The 20,377-nt window shown below is 43.7% G+C and overlaps 1 protein-coding gene across 2 annotated transcripts in view; it reads left to right on the top strand.

Moving 5' to 3' along the window:
* DCBLD2 (discoidin, CUB and LCCL domain containing 2) overlaps positions 1 to 20,377 on the top strand; it is a 139,144-nt gene that overhangs the window by 60,448 nt on the left and 58,319 nt on the right. For both annotated transcript variants that reach the window (XM_033941312.1, XM_033941313.1), the window contains exons 2-3: positions 2,631 to 2,858; positions 16,164 to 16,298. In XM_033941312.1, the coding sequence (XP_033797203.1) occupies positions 2,631 to 2,858; positions 16,164 to 16,298 (363 nt within the window). The remainder of the gene's footprint in view (positions 1 to 2,630; positions 2,859 to 16,163; positions 16,299 to 20,377) is intronic.

Genomic DNA, 20,377 nt, shown 5'->3' on the forward strand with positions numbered 1-20,377 from the left:
CTCCTATGGTACAACTATATTATCTGCCGCCTCAAAAAAAACAAAGAATAATAGAAGACTCACAGGTTGAAAAAGGATAACAGATACCCATGCAAATGTTTATTTTATTACTTATGGTAGTGTTTCTCAAACTGTGTGCCTTGGCACAGTGGTGTGCCCTAAAGAGATTCCAGGTGTGCCATGAGAGATTCCAGAATTTTACTTTATTTTAAAAAATTGCCTTCATAAATATACACTAGAATAGATCACTTGCACATTGCGTACACAAGAGTCTGTCAATGTGATGAGGGTCTGTGTGCGTAAGGATACAACCACCCAGACAAGCATCATTCTTTGATACAATTGGTCCTTGAAAACTAACGACAAGTAATTTTATTTTTATTTTTTATGCAATAGTTATCTTGAGCAACAAAGCAATCCAGGCTTTGTTATCATTTGGATCTTCTTATCTCTTCAGATTTGGATTTTCAGCTCCAATAGAAATTAAATTGAAAAAAAGAGAAGGACTGCAGATGGTGGATGATGAAATGCACGTTTGCTTGTTGACTGTTGAGTCGCGTTTTGAGTTAATTTGCACTCAAATACAAGCACATCCATTGCATTAATTAGCAATTCTATTCTATTTACTTTAGTTTCACCATTGTTACAATTACTCACACATAGCTTAAAGAACTTTAAATAAAGAACTCTCAAATTTAACTTTTTAATCTAATCTAATCTAATCTAAATCTTGGGTTTATATACCGCATCATCTCCGCAGATGGAGCTCGACACGGTTTACATGGTTAGAGAAGGAACGGAACTCCAGTGGAATTATATAAGTATGAGAGAAGAGAGGTTGGTGTGAGAGTGCCAGGAGTGGGACGGGGTTACGTTCTGGAGAAGAGCCAGGTCTTCAGATGCTTACGGAATGGTTTTGTTGGTTTTGCAATTTTATAATTTCAATTATAATGTGCCGTGAAAAACATTTGCTCTGTTTATTGCTGGACACATTGACTTGGGGAGTAAATATCTTTTCTTTGTCCCAGACCAATTGCAATCTTTGCTTGATTTAAAAAAATAGTCTTATCATCTGCTACATTGTTACCAATGTGGACTCCAAAATATAGCATCCTATATAATAAAAAGCTAGCCGCGCATGCTGATCCATTGATTTGTGCTTCCAAGATCTCTGATCTGTGAGATGTAGTTCTGTGGCCGCAGGAGAGTGCATGCGCGGGTCCCCAGCACTTACCTATAAAGCAATGGCTGCCAGCGTTGGACTCCCTCATTAGCCGCACCAGCGTCGGAGAAGGTTTCCGACGCTGGTGGGGATCGTGAGGAGCCGCAGCAATACTTGCCCGGATTAGGCCAGACCGCGGGCCGAGCAGGGACGTGCCAAAGAGACTCCAGCCGCGAGCCATGCGAGGGAGGGAAACAGACTGAAAAAAAAAAAAGGTAAGAAGCTTGGCTTGCCTGCGGGAAACTTGATAAGGGAAGGGGGGCCCTTTGAGCAGGCTAGACTATGGGAGGGAAGGGGAAGGGACCAAAAGGAGCAGGCCACATCTGGTAAGAGTAGGGAAGGGGGGATGGGTGAAAATGCTGCTACTGCTGCACAGGGACCTGGAGGGGAAGGGAGAGGGTCAGAAAGACGGAAAGGGGGCCAGGGAGAGAGAGAGAGAGAGACAGTGGGAGGGAGAGAGACACAAAGACAGACAGACATATATTCTAGCACCCGTTAATGTAACGGGCTTAATGACTAGTAAGAACATAATAGCCTTACTGGATCAGACCAAAGGTCCATCAAGCCCAGTAACCCGTTCTCATGGTGGTCAATCCAGGTCCCTAGTACCTGGCCAAAACCTAAGGAGTAGCAATATTCCATGCTACCGATCCAGGGCAAACAATGGCTTCCCCCGCGTCTTTCTCAATAACTGACTATGGACTTTTCCTCCAGGAACTTGTCCAAACCTTTCTTAAAACCAGCTACGCTACCCGCTCTTCCCACATCCTCTGGCAATGCATTCCAGAGCTTAACTATTCTCTGAGTGAAAAGAAATTTCCTCCTATTGGTTTTAAAAGTGTTTCCCTGTAACTTCAAGTATCCCCTAGTCCTTGTATTTTTTGACGGAGTGATAAATCGATCCACTTGTACCCGTTATACTCCACTCGGGATTTTGTAGACTTCAATCATATCTCCCCTCAGCCTTCTCTTTTCCAAGCTGAAGAGTCCTAACCATTTTAGTCTTTCCTCATATGAGAGGAGTTCCATCCCCTTTACCGTCTTGGTCGCTCTTCTTTGAACCTTTTCTAGCACCACTATATCTTTCTTGAGACTATGGACTTTTCTTCCAGGAAATTATCCAAACCTTTCTTAAAACTAGCTACACTATCCGCTCTTACCACAACCTCTGGCAAAATCTTAACTTCAGTTCCATTTATCTGGTCTTGTGTTGGCTTAGCTTGTGCAGACCTTGGGCGGCTTAGCAAATGTACTATGTTGGAGAGAAGGAGGGGGGGGGGGTGGAATCTTATATCAATCTCGGACATCTCTCTTTCCTTTTCAGTAGTGATTTTTGCTGCAAATGTGTGTATCCTACTGTTGTTTTACTATTTATTTAACAATGATGAACATTTTTTTTTTCCTTTAGGAGATGGATGTGGACACACTGTCATGGGATCTGAAAGTGGAACCCTTACCTCCAAAAATTACCCACAAACGTACCCGAATAGCACTGTGTGCGAGTGGGAGATCCGTGTGAAGCCAGGGAAGAGAATTCGGCTCAGATTTGGAGACTTTGATATTGAGGACTTTGATTCCTGCCACTTCAGTTACTTAAGGGTATATAATGGAATTGGATCCAGCAGGACTGAGATAGGTATAAGGAATTTGATACTTTTTTTTTATTATTCATTTTTCTTATACTTTGTGAAAGACACAATGTTTAAGCATTGGGGGTGATGATTGTTTCAGGTCAGAAAATAAGGCTATAGTTAAACATTTATTTTAAGCCAGACTGTTTACCTCTCACCACTGCAGAGGAGAGATGCTGATTTTAAGAGTGCAGGAAGAGAGGGGAGAAGTTGAATACAAGGATTAATAGAGCAATGATGGAAAAGGTTGAGGGGTGGGGGAGATGTGGACTCAGAGAGGCAATGCTGGAAAAGACTTGAATGAGGACACTGAGAGGCAGATGCACAAATTCTACTGGTCTGGTAATATTTCATTTAGACTGGTTTTAGCCATTCTAAATAAAACATTATTCTGCGGCCAATCTACAGAGGCTTTCAGCCATTTCTGTACCATGCATGGAGTCAGTGACTGAAAGTTCCATTCCAATGAGCTTGTTAGTATTAAAACAAGCTCATTAGCAGTGCCTCGAACAATGGATGGGGACACAAAAACTCCTACAATAAACTACCGACAACTCAGAGCTCTCAGTAGTGTTCTCTGCTTTACTTTCCTGTCAGTTCCCGAGCACTGATTGGTTCGGTCACTGACAGCAAATAACACCCTTGAACCTCCCACCATCCTGGTTTAAAAAAAAAAAATCCCTGATGGTTTACTGACTAGCAGGCTGGGCTTGGCAAGTCCTGGCCGCTAGCCTAACACTAGTTCACTGGCCAAACTCGCCCAACCCAACCCTCCAGCCTCCCCCCTAACGTACCTTTTCTGTGCAGGTAGGAGGGACCCCTACTGCCTCAGGGCCTCCCCTCTTCAAAATGGCAATGTCCTGCCCCTGTCCGGAGCATCTTGGGATGCACTAGGAGGTGCCCAAGCATTATATAAACAGGAACAGGGTGCCGCCATTTTGAAGAGGGCAGGCCCTAAGAAAAAGGAACATGTGGGTGGGGGGAAGTTTGGGTTTGGGTGAGTTGGTCAGCGGGCTAGTGTTGAGCTAAGGGGCTTGGTCCAACCGGCTGATTAGCCAGCCACTGGACCAGCAGAAATTTATTTTTTTTTAGCTTGGGATATTGGGAGGGGTCTGCTGAACCACCAAAGATTTTTTTTTAGCTGAGGGTTTGGGGGGGGGATCAGCTGAACCACCAAGAATTTTTTTCATGGGCAGGGGTTGAGAGAGATCTTCTGGACCACTAGGGATTTATTTAAATTGGGTTTGAGAGGGGGTCTACTAGTCATGCACACAAGAGCTGTTCCTGCTGCACAACTCTTGTGGACATGCCTCAGGAAGTTTCAAGCCCTTTAGCGACCAATGCTCAACACTAATCGCATACTTCCAAAAACTATAAAAACTCTATATAAGAGATACTATAAACCTACTGCAAAACAAAAAACTTTCAAAAAGCAATCAAAAACAGTGTGGCACTCTTAAAAATTACCTAGTCATGTATGTGTTATGTCCCACAACTAATATTGAATCAATCTGCCTAAATATATTTTGGATTACCTTGCTTAATGGGCTGCTCTACAGATCATGCTGGCATTTCAAGCTAGGTCCAATAACATCCTATGGCTCTCTTTACTTTATATGTATAACGTACTCTAGTGAATACAATTCATAACAAATCAATTACAGTGGAACCTTGGTTTGCGAGCATAATTTGTTCCAGAAGCATGCTCGTAAACCAAAATACTCGTATATCAAAGCGAGTTTCCCCATAGGAACTAAGGGAAACTCGTTTGATTCATTCCCACCCACCCCCATCCCCCAAGGCCAGCGGCGCTGCTCTATCCCCCCAAGAACCGGCCTGTCTCCTGCCGCTCATGAAGCCCCCCCCCCCACATGATCCGCCATCCCCTCACTTGTGTGGCCCCCCCACCGCGTGATCCACCATCCCCCTGCTCGTGCTCCCCCCCCCCCACACAACCGCGATCTGGCATCCCCTAGGCACCCACCCACCCGATCACATTCCTTACCCCCATTTGGCACCGGCACCAACGCACAGGACATGCCGGTGCCAGTGCTCGAAGATCTGCCTTCTTCTTTGTGCTGGGCCTTGAGCATGCGCAGATGCTCAAGGCCTTGCACAAAGAAGGCAGATCTTCGGGCACCGGCATGTCCTGTGCGTTGGTGCCGGTGCCAAATAGGGGTAAGGAATGTGATCGGGTGGGTGGGTGGATGCCTGGGGGATGCTGGATCGCGGCAGGGGGTGTGTGCGATGCGAGTGGGGGGTGCCGGATCGCGGGGGGCGCTCGTAAATCGAGGCACGCTCGGTTTCCGAGGCGCCAATTTTGCGAATGTTTTGCTCGTCTTGCAAAACACTCGCAAACCGGTGCACTCGTAAACCGAGGTACCACTGTAATTGATAACTAATAATATAAAAAATTTGTACATCCAATTCTGTGCAGAATCCACTTATCTGAAATTGGTGTCAGTTAGAATCACCAAATCATGAAATGATACTAATGCTTTTGAGCTCAACGAGGTGTCCTGTTTCATGACTTCTTCAGGAACCCACAACTCTAAGCGTCTCATGTGTTTAATGCTGAAACAAATCACAAATGAGAAGTTTGACTTAGCATTGAATGTTCATAGATGCCTTCTTGAACTTTCTCAAATCCCTTGAAGGGGACCTCTCCACAATCGCAAGAGCAGGAAGACGAGTGTGATGTCATGACATACTTCCAGCTGAACACTATATACTCTATTAAAGGGATTCACTGCCACATTCAGCTCCTATGGTTCAATATTTTATAAAGTGTGGACATGATTTCATCAGATCAAATGGACAATTCAAGACAGAGTCCTGCCTTTGATGTTACAGGGTGATAGAACTTGGCAGTTGTTGGAAAAAGAACAAAGGTGGATTTTCCAGTTAGGAGCAACCTCTCAATTGAGTTTTAATTGAAATGATAGAATGGAATGCTATATTCTAAATTTTGCATTGTTGAATCAAGTGAATGTTCCACATATTTTGTTTTGTTTTTTTAAATTCATTTTGCATTTTTAATATTTTGGAAATTGTTCCGAAGTTTAACATATGCAATTGAGTGAAACCAAATATGCAAATTTACAATTTGAGCCAGGCTTAGGTTTGAGCTGTAACATTTTTTTTCTGTAGAAGATTTATTAGAGGGAAGGGTAAAGATCGGTGGTTCTTAAACCTGTCCTGGGGGACCCCAGCCAGTTAGGTTTTCAAGATATCCCTAATGAACATGCATGATACAGAATTGCAAATAATAGAAATGGCAGGCATGCAAATCTTCCTGATGTATATTCATTAGGGGTATCTTGAAAACCTGACTGGCTTGGGGTCTCCCAAGACAGGTTTAAGAACTAGTGGTATAGATAGCATTTGGTTTGCTTTCACAGTGGTGTCCCTTTAATTGAGTATGCAGTGTTCAGTGGAAGTACATTGTGATGTTATGAGCGTCATGACATCACTCTCATCTTTCTGCTCCCGTAGTTGGGAATCTCACCCACAAGATTTGAGAAAGTCCAAGAAGGCGTCTTATGAACATTTAATGGTAAGCCAAGCGTCTCATTTTCGATTTGTTTCAGCATTAAATTCAAGAGATGCTTAGAGTTGTAGGCTCCTGAAGAAGTTGTGAAATGGAGCACCTCGTTGAGCTCAGAAGCACTAGAGCAGGGGTCTGCAACCTTTAAGACATAAAGAGCCACTTGGACCCGTTTTCGAAAAGAAAAAAAAACTTGGAGCCGCAAAACCATTATAAAACAAATCTAACACTGCATATATTGTTTCTTATCTTAATGCTATATACAGGATCACTAAATTGAAAATAAAATAATTTTTCCTACCTTTGCTATTTGGTGATTTCATGAGTCTCTGGTTGCACTTTCTTCTTCTGACTGTGCATCCAATCTTTCTTCCTTTCTTTCAGCCTCCTGTATGTTTCCTCTCCTCCAGACCTCATTCTCTCCCCTCAACTTTTTCTTTCTGTCTCCCTGTTCCCCCTTCTTTCTGTCTCCGTGCCGTCCCCCAAGCCACTCGGTTTGCTGCCACCGCAATCGGGGAACAGCCCCCAAGCCACCGCCGTCCCAAGCTTTCCCTGCAGAAGTGTTGCGCTGACCAGCATTCCGCTCCCTGACGTCAATTCTGACGTAGGAGAGGAAGTTCCGGGCCAACAAGGCATTTCTCCTCATTCCATCCAGCCTGAGCCCCATCTCTCCTTGATCCAGCATTTCCCTTCTGTGTCTGTCAGAATTACCATTCCACCTATTTTCCAGCATCACCCTTCTTTGTGTCCATCTCACCTATATCCCTATCTCACCACTTTTTCAGAATCTTCATTTGTCTCTGTCCTTATCTTTACGCCATGTTCACCATTTGCCCTTTCAATGTCTTTATCTCCCCCCCCCACTTTTTCAGCATTACTTCTATGTCTCTATTTCACCTCCTCTTCATGTCCCCTCTGTATCTCTATCCTTATTCAGTAGGTCCTGCTTACCCTTTCTCTTCTTTGTGTCACTATCTCCATTTTCAGCTTTCCCCCCTTTTCCTTTGTTACTGCACCCTGTAGCTAGAATCTTTCCACCCTCCCTCCACTCCGGCCCAGCCCAGTATGAAATATTTCCTTTTGTTTCCCTCCCCTCTCTCTTTATCTCTCTCTTCTCCTCCCTCACCCACGAGTTCTGCATCTGGCCCTCTCCCTTCTACCTGCACCTGGCAACACCCCCCTGCTCCGCGGCTCTCTTCAGCAACTCGTCAGCAGCAGTGATCAAGACAAGCTGCCGACATCGAGGCCTTCCCTCTACGAGTCCCGCCTTTGTGGAAAAAGGAAGTTGAAACAAGTGGGACTCGCAGAGGGTAGGCCCCGACGTCAGAAGCTTGTGTCGATCGCTGCTGCTGACTTGCCGAAGAGAGCCGCGGAGCAGGGGATGTGGCCGGAAGCAGGTAGAAGGGAGAGGGAGATAGGAAGGCTGTAGATCTCCGGAGCATGACACCGACCCCGGCCAGGATGATTTCTTTTTCAGGCACCTTACAAGTCCAGTGTCGCGGGGGAAATAGCTATGCTGAGCAGTGAGCTCAGCACTACACAGATGAAAGCCTTGCTTGCTGATTGGTCCGGCGGGGCGGGGCCGCCGGACCAATCAGCAAGCAAGGCTTTCATCTGTGTATGTGCTGAGCTCACTGCTCAGCATGGCTATTTCCCGCCGCGACGCCGGACTTAAGCTGCATGCCTGCGTGACACACTACCGGAGCCGCAGCAAAGGTGGAAAAGAGCCGCATGCGGCTCTGGAGCCGCAGGTTGCCGACCCCCGCACTAGAGTATCGTTTCATAATTTGGTGATACTGACTGACACCATTCCAGATAAGTGGATTTTGCACAGAATTGGATAGATGACTTTTTTAAAATATTATTATAGTTGGCTATCAATGAATTGATATTGTTTTGAATTGTATTCACTAGAGCATGTTATACATATAGAGTAAAGAGAGCCTGAGGATGTCATTGGACTTAGCTTGGAATGCCTAAGTGGTCTGCAGAGTAGTCCAATAAACAAGGTAATCCAAAATATACATAGACAAGTTCTAGTTATGCCAGATATAAATGACTGAGGACTCTTTTATACTTCAGTATAGAGAGTGACACGGGGACAAAAATTCATCCATGTCTCCCCAGTCTTAATTTTCTTTCTCACATCTCCCCGCTCAAAGCAGAAACATGATTTTATGCAATTTTATGAGCCTAGGGCATTGCAAATAAACATTTTAAGCCTTTATATATACACTCGCAGGGAAATTGGAAAGAATACCATACTCTGCATGCTTTCCTTACTTATTCGCATGTAGTTTATAGCTACTTTGAATAAATTTTAGATACTGGATATATTTATTGCATCTTAAAAAGAATACTGCACCCCCCCCAGTAAAAACTTCCATGAGTCCCGTAACAAGAACCTAATTAGGAAAGCACAGCACCAAACACAACAATGTGTACTAGAACATCAGTAAACCTATTGGTAAACTAAAGAAGCTAGATTAGTACAGATCCATCCTGCACAATTAATGCTAACAGAACCATGTCTCAAATTCATATTCGCAGAACACAGATGGACCCTCACACAGTGTAGAATAACTAACCACAAATTAAAAATAGAACCATACAGAAAAATATTAAATTGAATCTCCAAGAAGCCACAATGTAACACCGGAGAAAGAGGAAAACGGATATCCCACTGTACCCTGCAAAATATAAAGATAATAGATATAAATTTCAAAAACTGACATATTAGAATCATTACATTAAAAGTTACCACCTGTTGTGGATCTCTCCCTCTCATACACTCCTATGTTCAACATATAGCTCTCTCTCTTGTGCCCTGGGTCAAACATCTCTTCCTTCCTCCTTTCCACCATAATTTTTAACATTTCTCTCTCTTGCTCCTCCGTACCCTCATAGTAACATTTTCCCTTTCTCGCACCCTTATACCCCTCCTGTTGGCTGACTTTGCAGCGGAGGGTGGGGGGGTTCCTTGCATATCGCAGCCTACATTTCAGGCGTCTATCGCGGCCCTAGGGAGATGCCTAGGGCCACTTAAGCTCAGCCAAGGGCCATTTCTGGGCAAAACCATGCTCGGCCTTGGGTGAGCTTAAGTGTCCCTATGCATCTCCCTGCACCCACGACAAATGCCTACAGTGTAAGCAGCCTGCCTCAGAGTATTTATTTTTAGAAAGCGTGCGTCCTGATTGGCTGGTTAGACAGTGGTAGGACACCCACTGCTGCCTTCAATTGGGACGCCCTTTATAGAATTTGCCCCTTAACATACATACTTCTTATACACTTAATTTCTGCATGTATTATTTGCATGTGTTTTGTGCCTTCCCATATAAATTTTTTCTTTCCATAATTTTATTTGCCAGTATTACGGAAAATAGTTCTTTTAGGCCTGTGCCTACTAGCCTCTTATTCCTCTTTGAGGAACCTTGTGTTGATGGTTTTTCTCCTGGGGTCGTTTTTCCTCTCGATACATTTTTCGATTTTCAAGTTGGTTTTGATGCGGCGTCAAGAAAGGCCAACTGTGACGCTAAGGCTCCTTTTCACAGCCCCACTGCAAGGCTGTCGACTTCAACGTCCAGCTCTATCTCTGCTACTTCGGTACTGCTAAAATCAAGGGAACCTTGTAAGAAAGCTTAGAAGCACAAGCACTGTTCCCCCTCCAATGCTGCTGCATCACAAGTGTTGTCTCCATCAAAGAAACAACGAACTGATACCTCTGCACATGCGCATTCTGTGCCGACTACCACGCAGGCACGTGTTCCAGTATCTGTGCAGCAACAAGCGCAATTATGCAGTAGATGGCACAATCTTCACAGCATCAAGCGCACTCTGCCGCCCACCGCTCAGGCGCTCTACCTCCAACAACAGGCGCCATATGTACTGTCTACTGTGCAGACCCCTTATCTTCAAGATCATCTAAAGTTGCTGCTGTGCAATGTGCTAACTGGGCTACTGCTGCCGCACGCTATGTTAAATACTGTCAACACGCCCCCTAGCCTCGACTGGGTCCGAGCAAGCTAAGCAAGATACTGCAGACCACCGCTCACAGTTTCCTGCAAGTGTATAATACTTAATGAGGGCATCAATAATCTGCACTTATCACCTGTGTCTATGTCCGCAAAGTCATCAGGGGACAGAGTGCATCATCTGACTCTCGACACTCCACTCCTCTCGACAGCTTTCCAGGCAACAACATTGATGCTCCTCCTGGGATCGCAGCTGAACTCCTAGACGACATAACGCTGGCAGACACCTGCTAAGTGCTCCCCTCGTCTTTCCCATCACCATTCTAGGTCTAGAGGGCAATATGATGAGGATTAGAGTCTGACTTATCTTTTCATGTTTCTAGCATATCAGAGTACAATGATTTCTCTTACGACAGCCTTCCAGATTCAGTTTTACTGCCTGATTAGACTTTGCCCCCTGTCAGTCTGTCTTTTACCAAATTTATCAGGCAAATGGGGCAAGATCTTCCAATTAAAATGGAGTCTGAAACAGAACCTACTGCAGAATTCAGAGAGGCACTCGACTATAAGGAGTTGCCCAGACACTGCTTTATGAGAGAGGCCTTGCTCAAAAACTGGGAATTCTCTCTCTGGGTACCAGTGGCTCCAAAGAGATTGGATTCTATTTACAAGCTTCAGTCTGATCCTAGATCTGACAAACCACAACTGCAACATCAGTCCCTAGTAGTGGAATCCTTTTTAAAGAATGCACACAGCTTCAGCGTCTATGCCAGTGCTCCTTCTGGCAGAGAAGGTCGTACGCTGGATAAGTTTGCTCACATAGTGTTCCAAGGCTCCATGCTCGCGAGCAAAATCCTGAATTACACCTTCTATATGTCCTACATGAAGTCTGTTCAGAGGATGTCCAGTTATGACAAATATATACTCTCTGAACATCTCTCTACTTATCGGCATCTCATGCATAACCTCCTGGAAACCAGGAAATACATGGCACGCTCTACATATGACGCCTTCAGTGTAGCATCTTGCACCTCAGCGGTGTCCATAGCTACGTGCATATAAATATACAAACCCCCCCACTGAATGATGCATTCAGCATGTAAGCTCACTCATAGTCTCAGGTGAACAGGCACTAAATAAGGTGCTTAAAACAACTGAAAAATGTGTGAATTGTGAATTCACCATGGCCCTCAGTTCACTGTGCCTAAGAGAGGAGTAGTTGTTCTCGCATGGGAGTTTCCTTCAGACCTTCCACACAAATTGAAAAAAGATAATCAAATGAAACAAATGGGAAAATCAGCGTTCCTTCCAAAGAAAGTGTATTCGGACTGTCCAAAAGTAATGTCCTGAATCAATCAAGTAGAGTCATAATCCTGCTGACTGGTGCAATAGTCTAGCGCAGTGTTTTCAAATAATTTTTTTAAAAACTCAAAATTTTAAAACAATTCACTCAAATACTCATCTGAATTTTTGGTCTCTCTTGTATTTCATTTGGGTCCAACAGAGCTCCATTTCGGAAATTATTATCCTTCCTCAGGAGCCCATTGTAATAGTGAGTGTGTAGAGAGTCTTGTACTGCAACATGGCGAATCACATACAAGAACGCTGAACTGAATTACTTGCTTGCAGATAAGTAGAAAATTACATGATGGCATACTGACATCAAATTGTTATCAAACTTTATTTAAACGTGGTATGCCTGAGCGGACCTGATCGGCGCAGGCTCTGGCAAGGGCTAAAGAACTGCACTGAATCGGTGAGTCCAATTTTTTTTTTTTAAGAATGAATCGATTCAGCCGAGGTGAATCAATTCAAATCGGGGAAACTCTAGTATCTCCTTGTGTCTCCTTCCTTCCATACAGCATCAGCTCCCTCTCTCTTTCTATCCAGTGTCTTGCTCTCTCTCACTTCCTCCCCCTTTATCAGATCTCCCTCCTGTCTCTTTCCCACCTGACACCCAGCTGCCGTGCACCAAGAGCATCACTTCCCCTCCTACCTCCTATGGCCACCCAAGCCACTGCTGCTGCTTCTCTAAATGAGCAGCAACAGTAACAAAACAGCCTGCTTCACTCTCCTGTGGGGCTGCAATCGCAGCCTCAGTTCGCCCAGCTGTCGGTCACACCCTTCCGTCGTCCTCTTCTGTTTCCAGGTCACAGGCAGCAGCTGATCTTATTGAGTCTGTGAGTGCGGCCGGCGGCAGAGTGAGGCAGGCTGTTTTGCTACTGCTGCTACAAGTTTAGAGAAGCAGCAGAAGTGGCCAAGATGGCGGTAGAAGGGAGGTGGGAAAGTGCTGCTCCTGCTGCGCAGCAATCCTAAATTGCTGCATGGGGTCTTCAAAAGAGGTGCGCAGCTGCACATCTTAGAGGGAACATTGACTGGGGGGGAGGGGAGGGTGCTCAGCATCAGGGATCAAAATCCTCACTGTTTAGATTCAACAACAGGATGGCAATAGAGCTTTCAAGGTCATCAATGTCAATACATCAAACAAATATATGTCTGGCTTTGGCTCATCTCATTGCCTCCTTAAGTGATATAGCTTGTCTATTTACTTCTGTGTCATTTATCTCTAGCATGCCCTGAAGGGACCCGTTTCGCCCGAAAGGCTTTCTCAAGGGTTCATGGAGGAGCAAGGAGGTCGTATATATGCTCCTCCACGAACCCTTGAGAAAGCCTTTTGGGCGAAATGGGTCCCGTTGGGGCATGCTAGAGACACTGCATTAAAACGATAAGTAAAAAGAACTTATGCTGTTAACTAGTTTTTATTTCTGGATAAATGACACAGAAGTAAATAGACACGCTACATCACATAAGGAGGCAATGAGATGAGCCAAAGCCAGATATATATTTGATGTATTGACATTGATGACTTTGAAAGCTCTATTGCAGGGGTAGGGAACTCCGGTCCTCGAGAGCCGTATTCCAGTCGGGTTTTCAGGATTTCCCCAATGAATATGCATTGAAAGCAGTGCATGCAAATAGATCTCATGCATATTCATTGGGGAAATCCTGAAAACCCAACTGGAATACGGCTCTTGAGGACCAGAGTTCCCTACCCTGCTCTATTGCCATCCTGTTGTTGAATCCGAACACTGAGGATTTTGGTCACTGTGATTGTTTCCAGTTGGCCTCACTTTTTCATCTTCTATACCTTTTGGGTTGCTCAGCATCCACAGAGCTTGCCCCTATGAATTTCACAGAAGTGCTCTGAACCTTTTTTTTCTGCAGTTCTTAGTTGCCACTTTTAAGTAGTTTTATAGCCCATACTCCAGGAGAAGTGAATCGGCTGAAGATTTGGTTGTTCGCGCCTTCACATATGCAGCGCAGCATTCAACGTTTCAAAGACATCGTGGCAAGTTTTCACTCCGTGTACTTGATCATTGATGGATTCTCAGGACACCTGAGGAAGGCTTTTTCAGGCCAAACACCAATTGCGTTGGGTCTCGTGTTACTATTGCACTCACAATTCTGAAGGACTGTATATATTGTGTTGAATAAAACTTAGATGCTCAGTTAAAGATTTTTCAGCTGGATCATCTGTTCCACCTTTCTGTTTTTTTGAGTCTCTCAGTGTTATGTGGAACACAGTGGCTTTTTTGTTTTTGAAGATTTGGTATGTCCAGCTGCACATACACACCCCACCCCCACCCAAAGCTGTAAAGCTGTTTCTGGTACAGAGCAGTGGCCTTTCTGAAAGCCCTCAGATACGCAAAGGTTGTGGAGAACGAAGACCCGGCAGATTCTGTGCATGACTACTTTTGAGCCAACTGTTCTTTACAGCAGCTGCACAGTCGGTCCTTACAAGGGAAGGAGTGCATGGTCCACAGAGGTGTGTTTTAACTTTAATAAGCTAATTAACTGAATGCTCTCCCTGTCTGTTCTGTTTCTTGTCCGTCTTTATCAGTTTCCAGCTGAACGAGAAGTTCTATGTGAAACAGTTTATGCTCCTCCTAGGTCCTGGATCAGTCTTTGCAGTTACTAGACCAGAAGGGGCAAGGCAATCACAATTTGAAAATAACAGCTGGATCTGGACTAGGCCTGCTGTGTCCTCCTCCCCCCCCCCACCTTTCCTCCCTGCTTACCCCTTCATAACACTAATTTGACATCAGAATTACCAGATAGACACATTCAAAGTGGGTGTAAAACCAGGCTACAGCTTTGTTTATTTTGCAGAAACAACACTACATAGTTTACAAAAAATTACCCCCTGGCCCTGCCCTGACAGCTTAGGGCCCGACGTAGATATGGACCTCCATGCTGTTTTGGGTCACCTGATCCTTAAGATACTGCTCAGTGAGCTTTAAAGCCTGATATTGCTCATCATCCAATGAGCACATAACCTTGTAGCTCGGGGATACTGCAAGCTGCGACGATTACCCCCTCTGAACCTCTCTATTACTGCCTTCACACTAGCATGACGAGCTGCTTCCGATGGAAAGACAGCGTCCTTTTTTCAATTCAGTCACTGTTTTTGACTCCATCACCTCCACCAGGAGGACATTCCACTACTCTTTCCATGAAAAAGCATTTCTTGATATTACTCCTAAGTCTTCCACCCTGCAACCTCAATTCATATCTTCTGGTTCTACTGCTTCTCTGACTCTGAAATAAGATTTGTTTGTATATTAATACCTTTCAAGTGTTTAAATCTCTGTATCATAACTCTCCTATCACTTCTTTGACATTTTTGCATGTATAATAAACCTAAGGGCTATTCTGTAAATATCCACTTAACTAACTTGGGTGTTTGCAAAAGGGAAGGGGGACGATTACACTAGAGGAGCATGGGTGGGATATAGGTGTGTCTGCCACTTACACAGATAACTTATAGCATACTGTAAGTTATGTGCAGGTGTTTACATGTTGGGCACACCAATATCAGATTATTCTTGTATTCTATAATGGAATCTAGGCACCTAGTTGGGTAATACTGGCAATGAAGAAACCAAATTCATTTACTGGTAATCTGGAAGGCATGGGATGTTGGAAATTTTCCAAAGCAGAGGAAACAATTTTTGTTAATTTGCTATGCTTATTTGAATTCATTGGGCCCCAGAGGCCAGTGCTTAATTTTGAATATCTTGTGAAGTGAAGCTGTCTCTAGATCTCATTTGCTAGTGTATGTGGCCTTCCAGTTTAACAAGGAAAAAAGGGAATTTAGTGATTGAATTGTGTCTGAGAATTTACATCTGTTGTCTGTATTTTGCACTGTTCAGGAAGAAATGCATTTCTTTTTCTCTGGGGTTGTACTGCATGCAGAGACTTGCATCTTAGGGTTTGTTTGTATATATTAGTACTAGTTTTAGCTTTTGGTCCCGTATTTGCATAGGATTATCTGTGTTCTGGTAGGAATGAATATTGAGAAGCATAAAGTGTGCTTTGTGTAGTTTAATTTTGTGGTTAACCATTATGTGTTGTTAATGTGATTATATTATATATATGAAAAATGATTGGAAAAAATAGTGTTACAATTAGTACTATTATGGGGGTGGAGATGGGCGGACATGGGTGGGGTCTGGCCCACGGCTTAGCCCAGTGTTCTTCAACTGCCAGTCCATGGACCGGTGCCAGTCCACAAAATAATTATTTTTATTTTTGCCAGTCCATAGGTGTAAAAAGGTTGAAGAACACTGGGTTAGATGGTGTTTGCTAAACGTGTTCTATTCAACAGCTTGCTCAGTGTCGCATATAACAAAATTAAAAATACGTTTCATAAAATATACCAGATGTAAGAGGTTAACAATATATGAACACCAGAAATAAATGTGCTTCTTTTTGTTCTTTCTGCTTCCTAGTTAAATACTGTGGATTGGCAGTCTGGGAAACCATGATTGAATCAAACAGTAATGAAGTTACAGTGCAATTCATGAGTGGAATCCATACTTCTGGTCGTGGCTTTCTTTTGTCCTATTCTACCATGGATAAATCAGGTATCATTATTCATTCTCAGTGCCAGTCAAATATGTTCAGTTAAAGAAATAAGACCTAAGATGGTATGGGGTTGGAGTGTGGGGAAGGATTTCTAGTTCATCAGTTCCTCTTTTCTTGTCCTAAATACTCCAGCTCAGTGTCTTTTCATGAGACTTGGAAAGATGCCGCAAGAAAAGTGACTTGATAGCTAGTTGATTGTAGTATCTGTAGGTGTATGGCCAAGGTGAAGACTCTTCCTTTTTCTTTTTAAACGATCATTGTAGCAGTAAATAGTGGCAGATAAAGGCCATTTGGCCCAAAAGTCTGCCTATTTAAATATCCAACTATTATAAACATACAGGCCTTTCCGCTGGTCATAATGCTTAGGCATACAGTAAAACCTTAAATTGCAAGTACAGTGGTACCTTGGTTTACGAGCCTAATTCGTTCCAGAAGCATGCTCGTAAACCAAAATACTTGTATATCAAAGCAAGTTTCCCCATAGGAAATAATGGAAACTTGCTTTGATACGTTCTCACCCCCCCCAAGGCCAGCGGCGCTGCTCCCCCCCACCCCGCTCGCAAAGGCCCTCCCCGCGTCCGAACAACTTAAACTAACCCCCCCCCCCCCCGTCTGGCACCGGCACGCAGCCCACAGGACGTGCCGGTGCCGCTTGAAGATCTTCCTGCCTCTGCCGGGCCTTGAGCATGCATCTGCGCATGCTCAAGGCCTTCTAATTCTCCCTCTCGGGGGGGGGGGAGCAATGCCGGTTCTCGGGGGGGGGGGGGAGGTGCTCGCAAATCAAGTCAACACTCGGTTTGCGAGACAAGTTTTGCGAGAATGTTTTGCTCATCTTGCAAAACACTCGCAAACCGGGTTACTCGCAAACCGAGGTTTGACTGTAACTTGGTTTGCAAGTGTTTTGCAAGCCAAGCAAAACATTTGATTAAATGTTAACTTGATATACAAGCAATGTCTTGCAATACAAGTACATACAGTATATACACATCACAACTGAGCTGACGATTCTTCTCTCTCTCTCTCTCTGTCGCTGCAAGAGTGTAGTGACTGTTCTAAACGAGCGAGGTCTTGCAATACAAGTCCGTATAGGTTTTGGGTTGTGTAACGAATCGTCTGAGTTTCCATTATTTCCTATGGGGAAATTCGCTTTGATATACAAGTGCTTTGGATTACAAGCATGCTTCTGGAACGAATTATGCTCGCAAAGCAAGGTTTTACTGTATTTTTTTTTCGTGGGACTAGGGGGAGGGGAGTGGAAGGGATTAGAGTTCATACAAAAAGTTACTGATTGTTAGAATATTTGAGTGACATCTTAGTTGTTCATTGTTGCCGTATTCTGTGTTAACAGTTCATGTAATAAAAAGATTCAGTTATAAATATCCAGATGCCAGATATAAAAGCTTGACCAACTCTAAAATATTGCTCCTTATCCCAATCAATTTTCAATTATGTTCTCTAATCCCACTGAATAGATGCAATTATAAGTTCCAATATTTGTTCCAACATCTAGCCTTTTAACTAATATCTTACCACAAGATTTTGTAATAATCAAAACTGTTTACACACCCACTGAAGCTGTTGACTAAACATCTGGCTGCCTAGGTCTTACACCTTTGCTGGATGGTACCTGGCTACAGTAACATCTAACGTAGGCGTGGAAACCCTGCATCAACCTATTTGGCTTATGGGTAGTTGTAACCTGCTATTTGTGGTCCAGCTGCTCCATGGTGGCACTGTAACATGATGTCCAGCATATTGTTTGCTTTGTTGTGAGCTTCTATACCGCTACTAATAACTGGGGAGTCAATTCAGAGAGATTTGCATGAGCTTCTGTACAGGTGTTACAATACAAGGGCTCTATACCGAGTTACAGGGGCTTCTGTAACAGTGTTACAATACAAAGTTATTAATACCGGCATAATTAAGCCATAATCAATCATCCTACTTAGGCCTGCTTGATCTTGGGATGTGGTCCACATGATCTATTTTGTGGAACCAAAGCCACGATTTCAAAATGAAGTTCAGATTTTGATGAGTATAAATCATGTCATGAGAGGGTAAAATATTCATTCATCCCTATATCCACATTTGGATGTCTGATCATGTTGCATACTTGAAAAAAAAACTTACACTAGGATGTTCTGTCCTTCAGTGGCAAAAGGAAGCAAGTGCTTGTTTTTACTGAAGCACTTGCTTCCTTTTGCAATTTCACATGGGCAATTCTCTAAAGGAGTGCAATTCTCTAAAGGAGTGCTTTCCTTTATAGCAGTGTCTTTCAAACTTTCTCGAGCCAGGGCACACTAAAGGTAGAGGTTATGGCTCGAGGCACATTGAAGTGCACAGACGTTGCCGTGATGACATCATGTGCATGTGTGACATCATCACATTGATTTCCATGCATGCACAGAGGCCCCTCCAGACAGGCCCTGAAATGCCAGCATGAAAGTCTAACAAATAGCAACTGAGTACTCCCAACCACAGACCTCCCAAGCTCCACCCTAGACCCACCCAAGCTCTTCCCCAGATCCCAATCCCTTTACTAATTGTAATGCATTTTTCATACACACACAATATACACAGCAGATATAAATTCTCAAAACTGACACATTTCAATCACTGTATTGAAAATAAAATCTTTTTCCCTACCTTTGTTGTCTGATGACTTTATTTTTCTGTGCTTTTAATTATGTTTCCAGGGCCTTCTTGTCCTTTGACTGTTTTTCTCTCCATCTTCACTTTCTGCCTTGCATTCATTTTTGTTTCCACTATAAGCAGGGACAATGTAACTGAGAGTCAGAAAAAGCACTGTGCTATAAACAAAACAGACTGACTCAGTAACAGTAATACAACCCCAGAGGAGGACTCGTTATACAAAAAGTTAAGCTCAGAGATGTAAAACTCTGAAGAGGGAGAGGTAACCCCCTCTTAGGGAAAGAGTTTATCTTCCAATCATTGCCTCATAATTGTGACAAACGAGCCCAACTCCAAGGTATGAAAGTTTTAACTGTGTATATATCTCAATGTGGATGCAATATGCATTCAACAGACTCTCAAAAATAGATAATTATTCTGCATTCAGGTAAGCACTAGAGTTTTCAGCATTCATATGATTAATTCTCAAAAGTACTTATCAGGGTCCCGACGCGGCCCCGTTTCGGTGTCTACTTCAGGAGACCCCGTATGACAAAGTTGAATTTTGCAAAGAGTAATAGTCATAAGAAATTCAAACGCAGGTTCGTTCTGCTGTTGAAAAATTTCTGTGCTACGAAATTTTTCAACAGCAGAACGAACCTGCGTTTGAATTTCTTATGACTATTACTCTTTGCAAAATTCAACTTTGTCATACGGGGTCTCCTGAAGTAGACACCGAAACGGGGCCGCGTCGGGACTCTGATAAGTACTTTTGAGAATTAATCATATGAATGCTGAAAACTCTAATGCTTACCTGAATGCAGAATAATTATCTATTTTTGAGAGTCTGTTGAATGCATATTGCATCCACATTGAGATATATACACAGTTAAAACTTTCATACCTTGGAGTTGGGCTCGTTTGTCACAATTATGAGGCAATGATTGGAAGATAAACTCTTTCCCTAAGAGGGGGTTACCTCTCCCTCTTCAGAGTTTTACATCTCTGAGCTTAACTTTTTGTATAACGAGTCCTCCTCTGGGGTTGTATTACTGTTACTGAGTCAGTCTGTTTTGTTTATTGCATTCATTTTTGGCATTAACTTAACTCCCTCCCCCCGTATAATATTTCTCTCTCCCTTCCTCCTTTCTGCCCCCTGAAGTCTATCTTCCTTCCCTTCCTCCCAGTCCAACATTTCTCCCTCCTTTCCACCAGCCCAACATTTTTTTTTTCTCTCTTCCTCCTGCATGCTTCTCCTCTGGTCCTCCTTCCCTCCCCCAACCAACATCTCTCTCCTTCCATGAGGCCAACTTTTCACTCTCTGTCCTCTCCCCCTTCCCCAGTGTAACATTTCTCCTTCCCTCCTTTCTGTTCGCCCTCTCCTTTCTGTTTGCCCGGCCTGCTGCTTTTCTCTGGATGGTGTCGCAGGTGGCCGGGGCTCCTCATA

This window comes from Geotrypetes seraphini, chromosome 4 (genome assembly GCF_902459505.1).
Source record: "Geotrypetes seraphini chromosome 4, aGeoSer1.1, whole genome shotgun sequence".
Taxonomy (NCBI): Eukaryota; Metazoa; Chordata; class Amphibia; order Gymnophiona; family Dermophiidae; genus Geotrypetes; species Geotrypetes seraphini.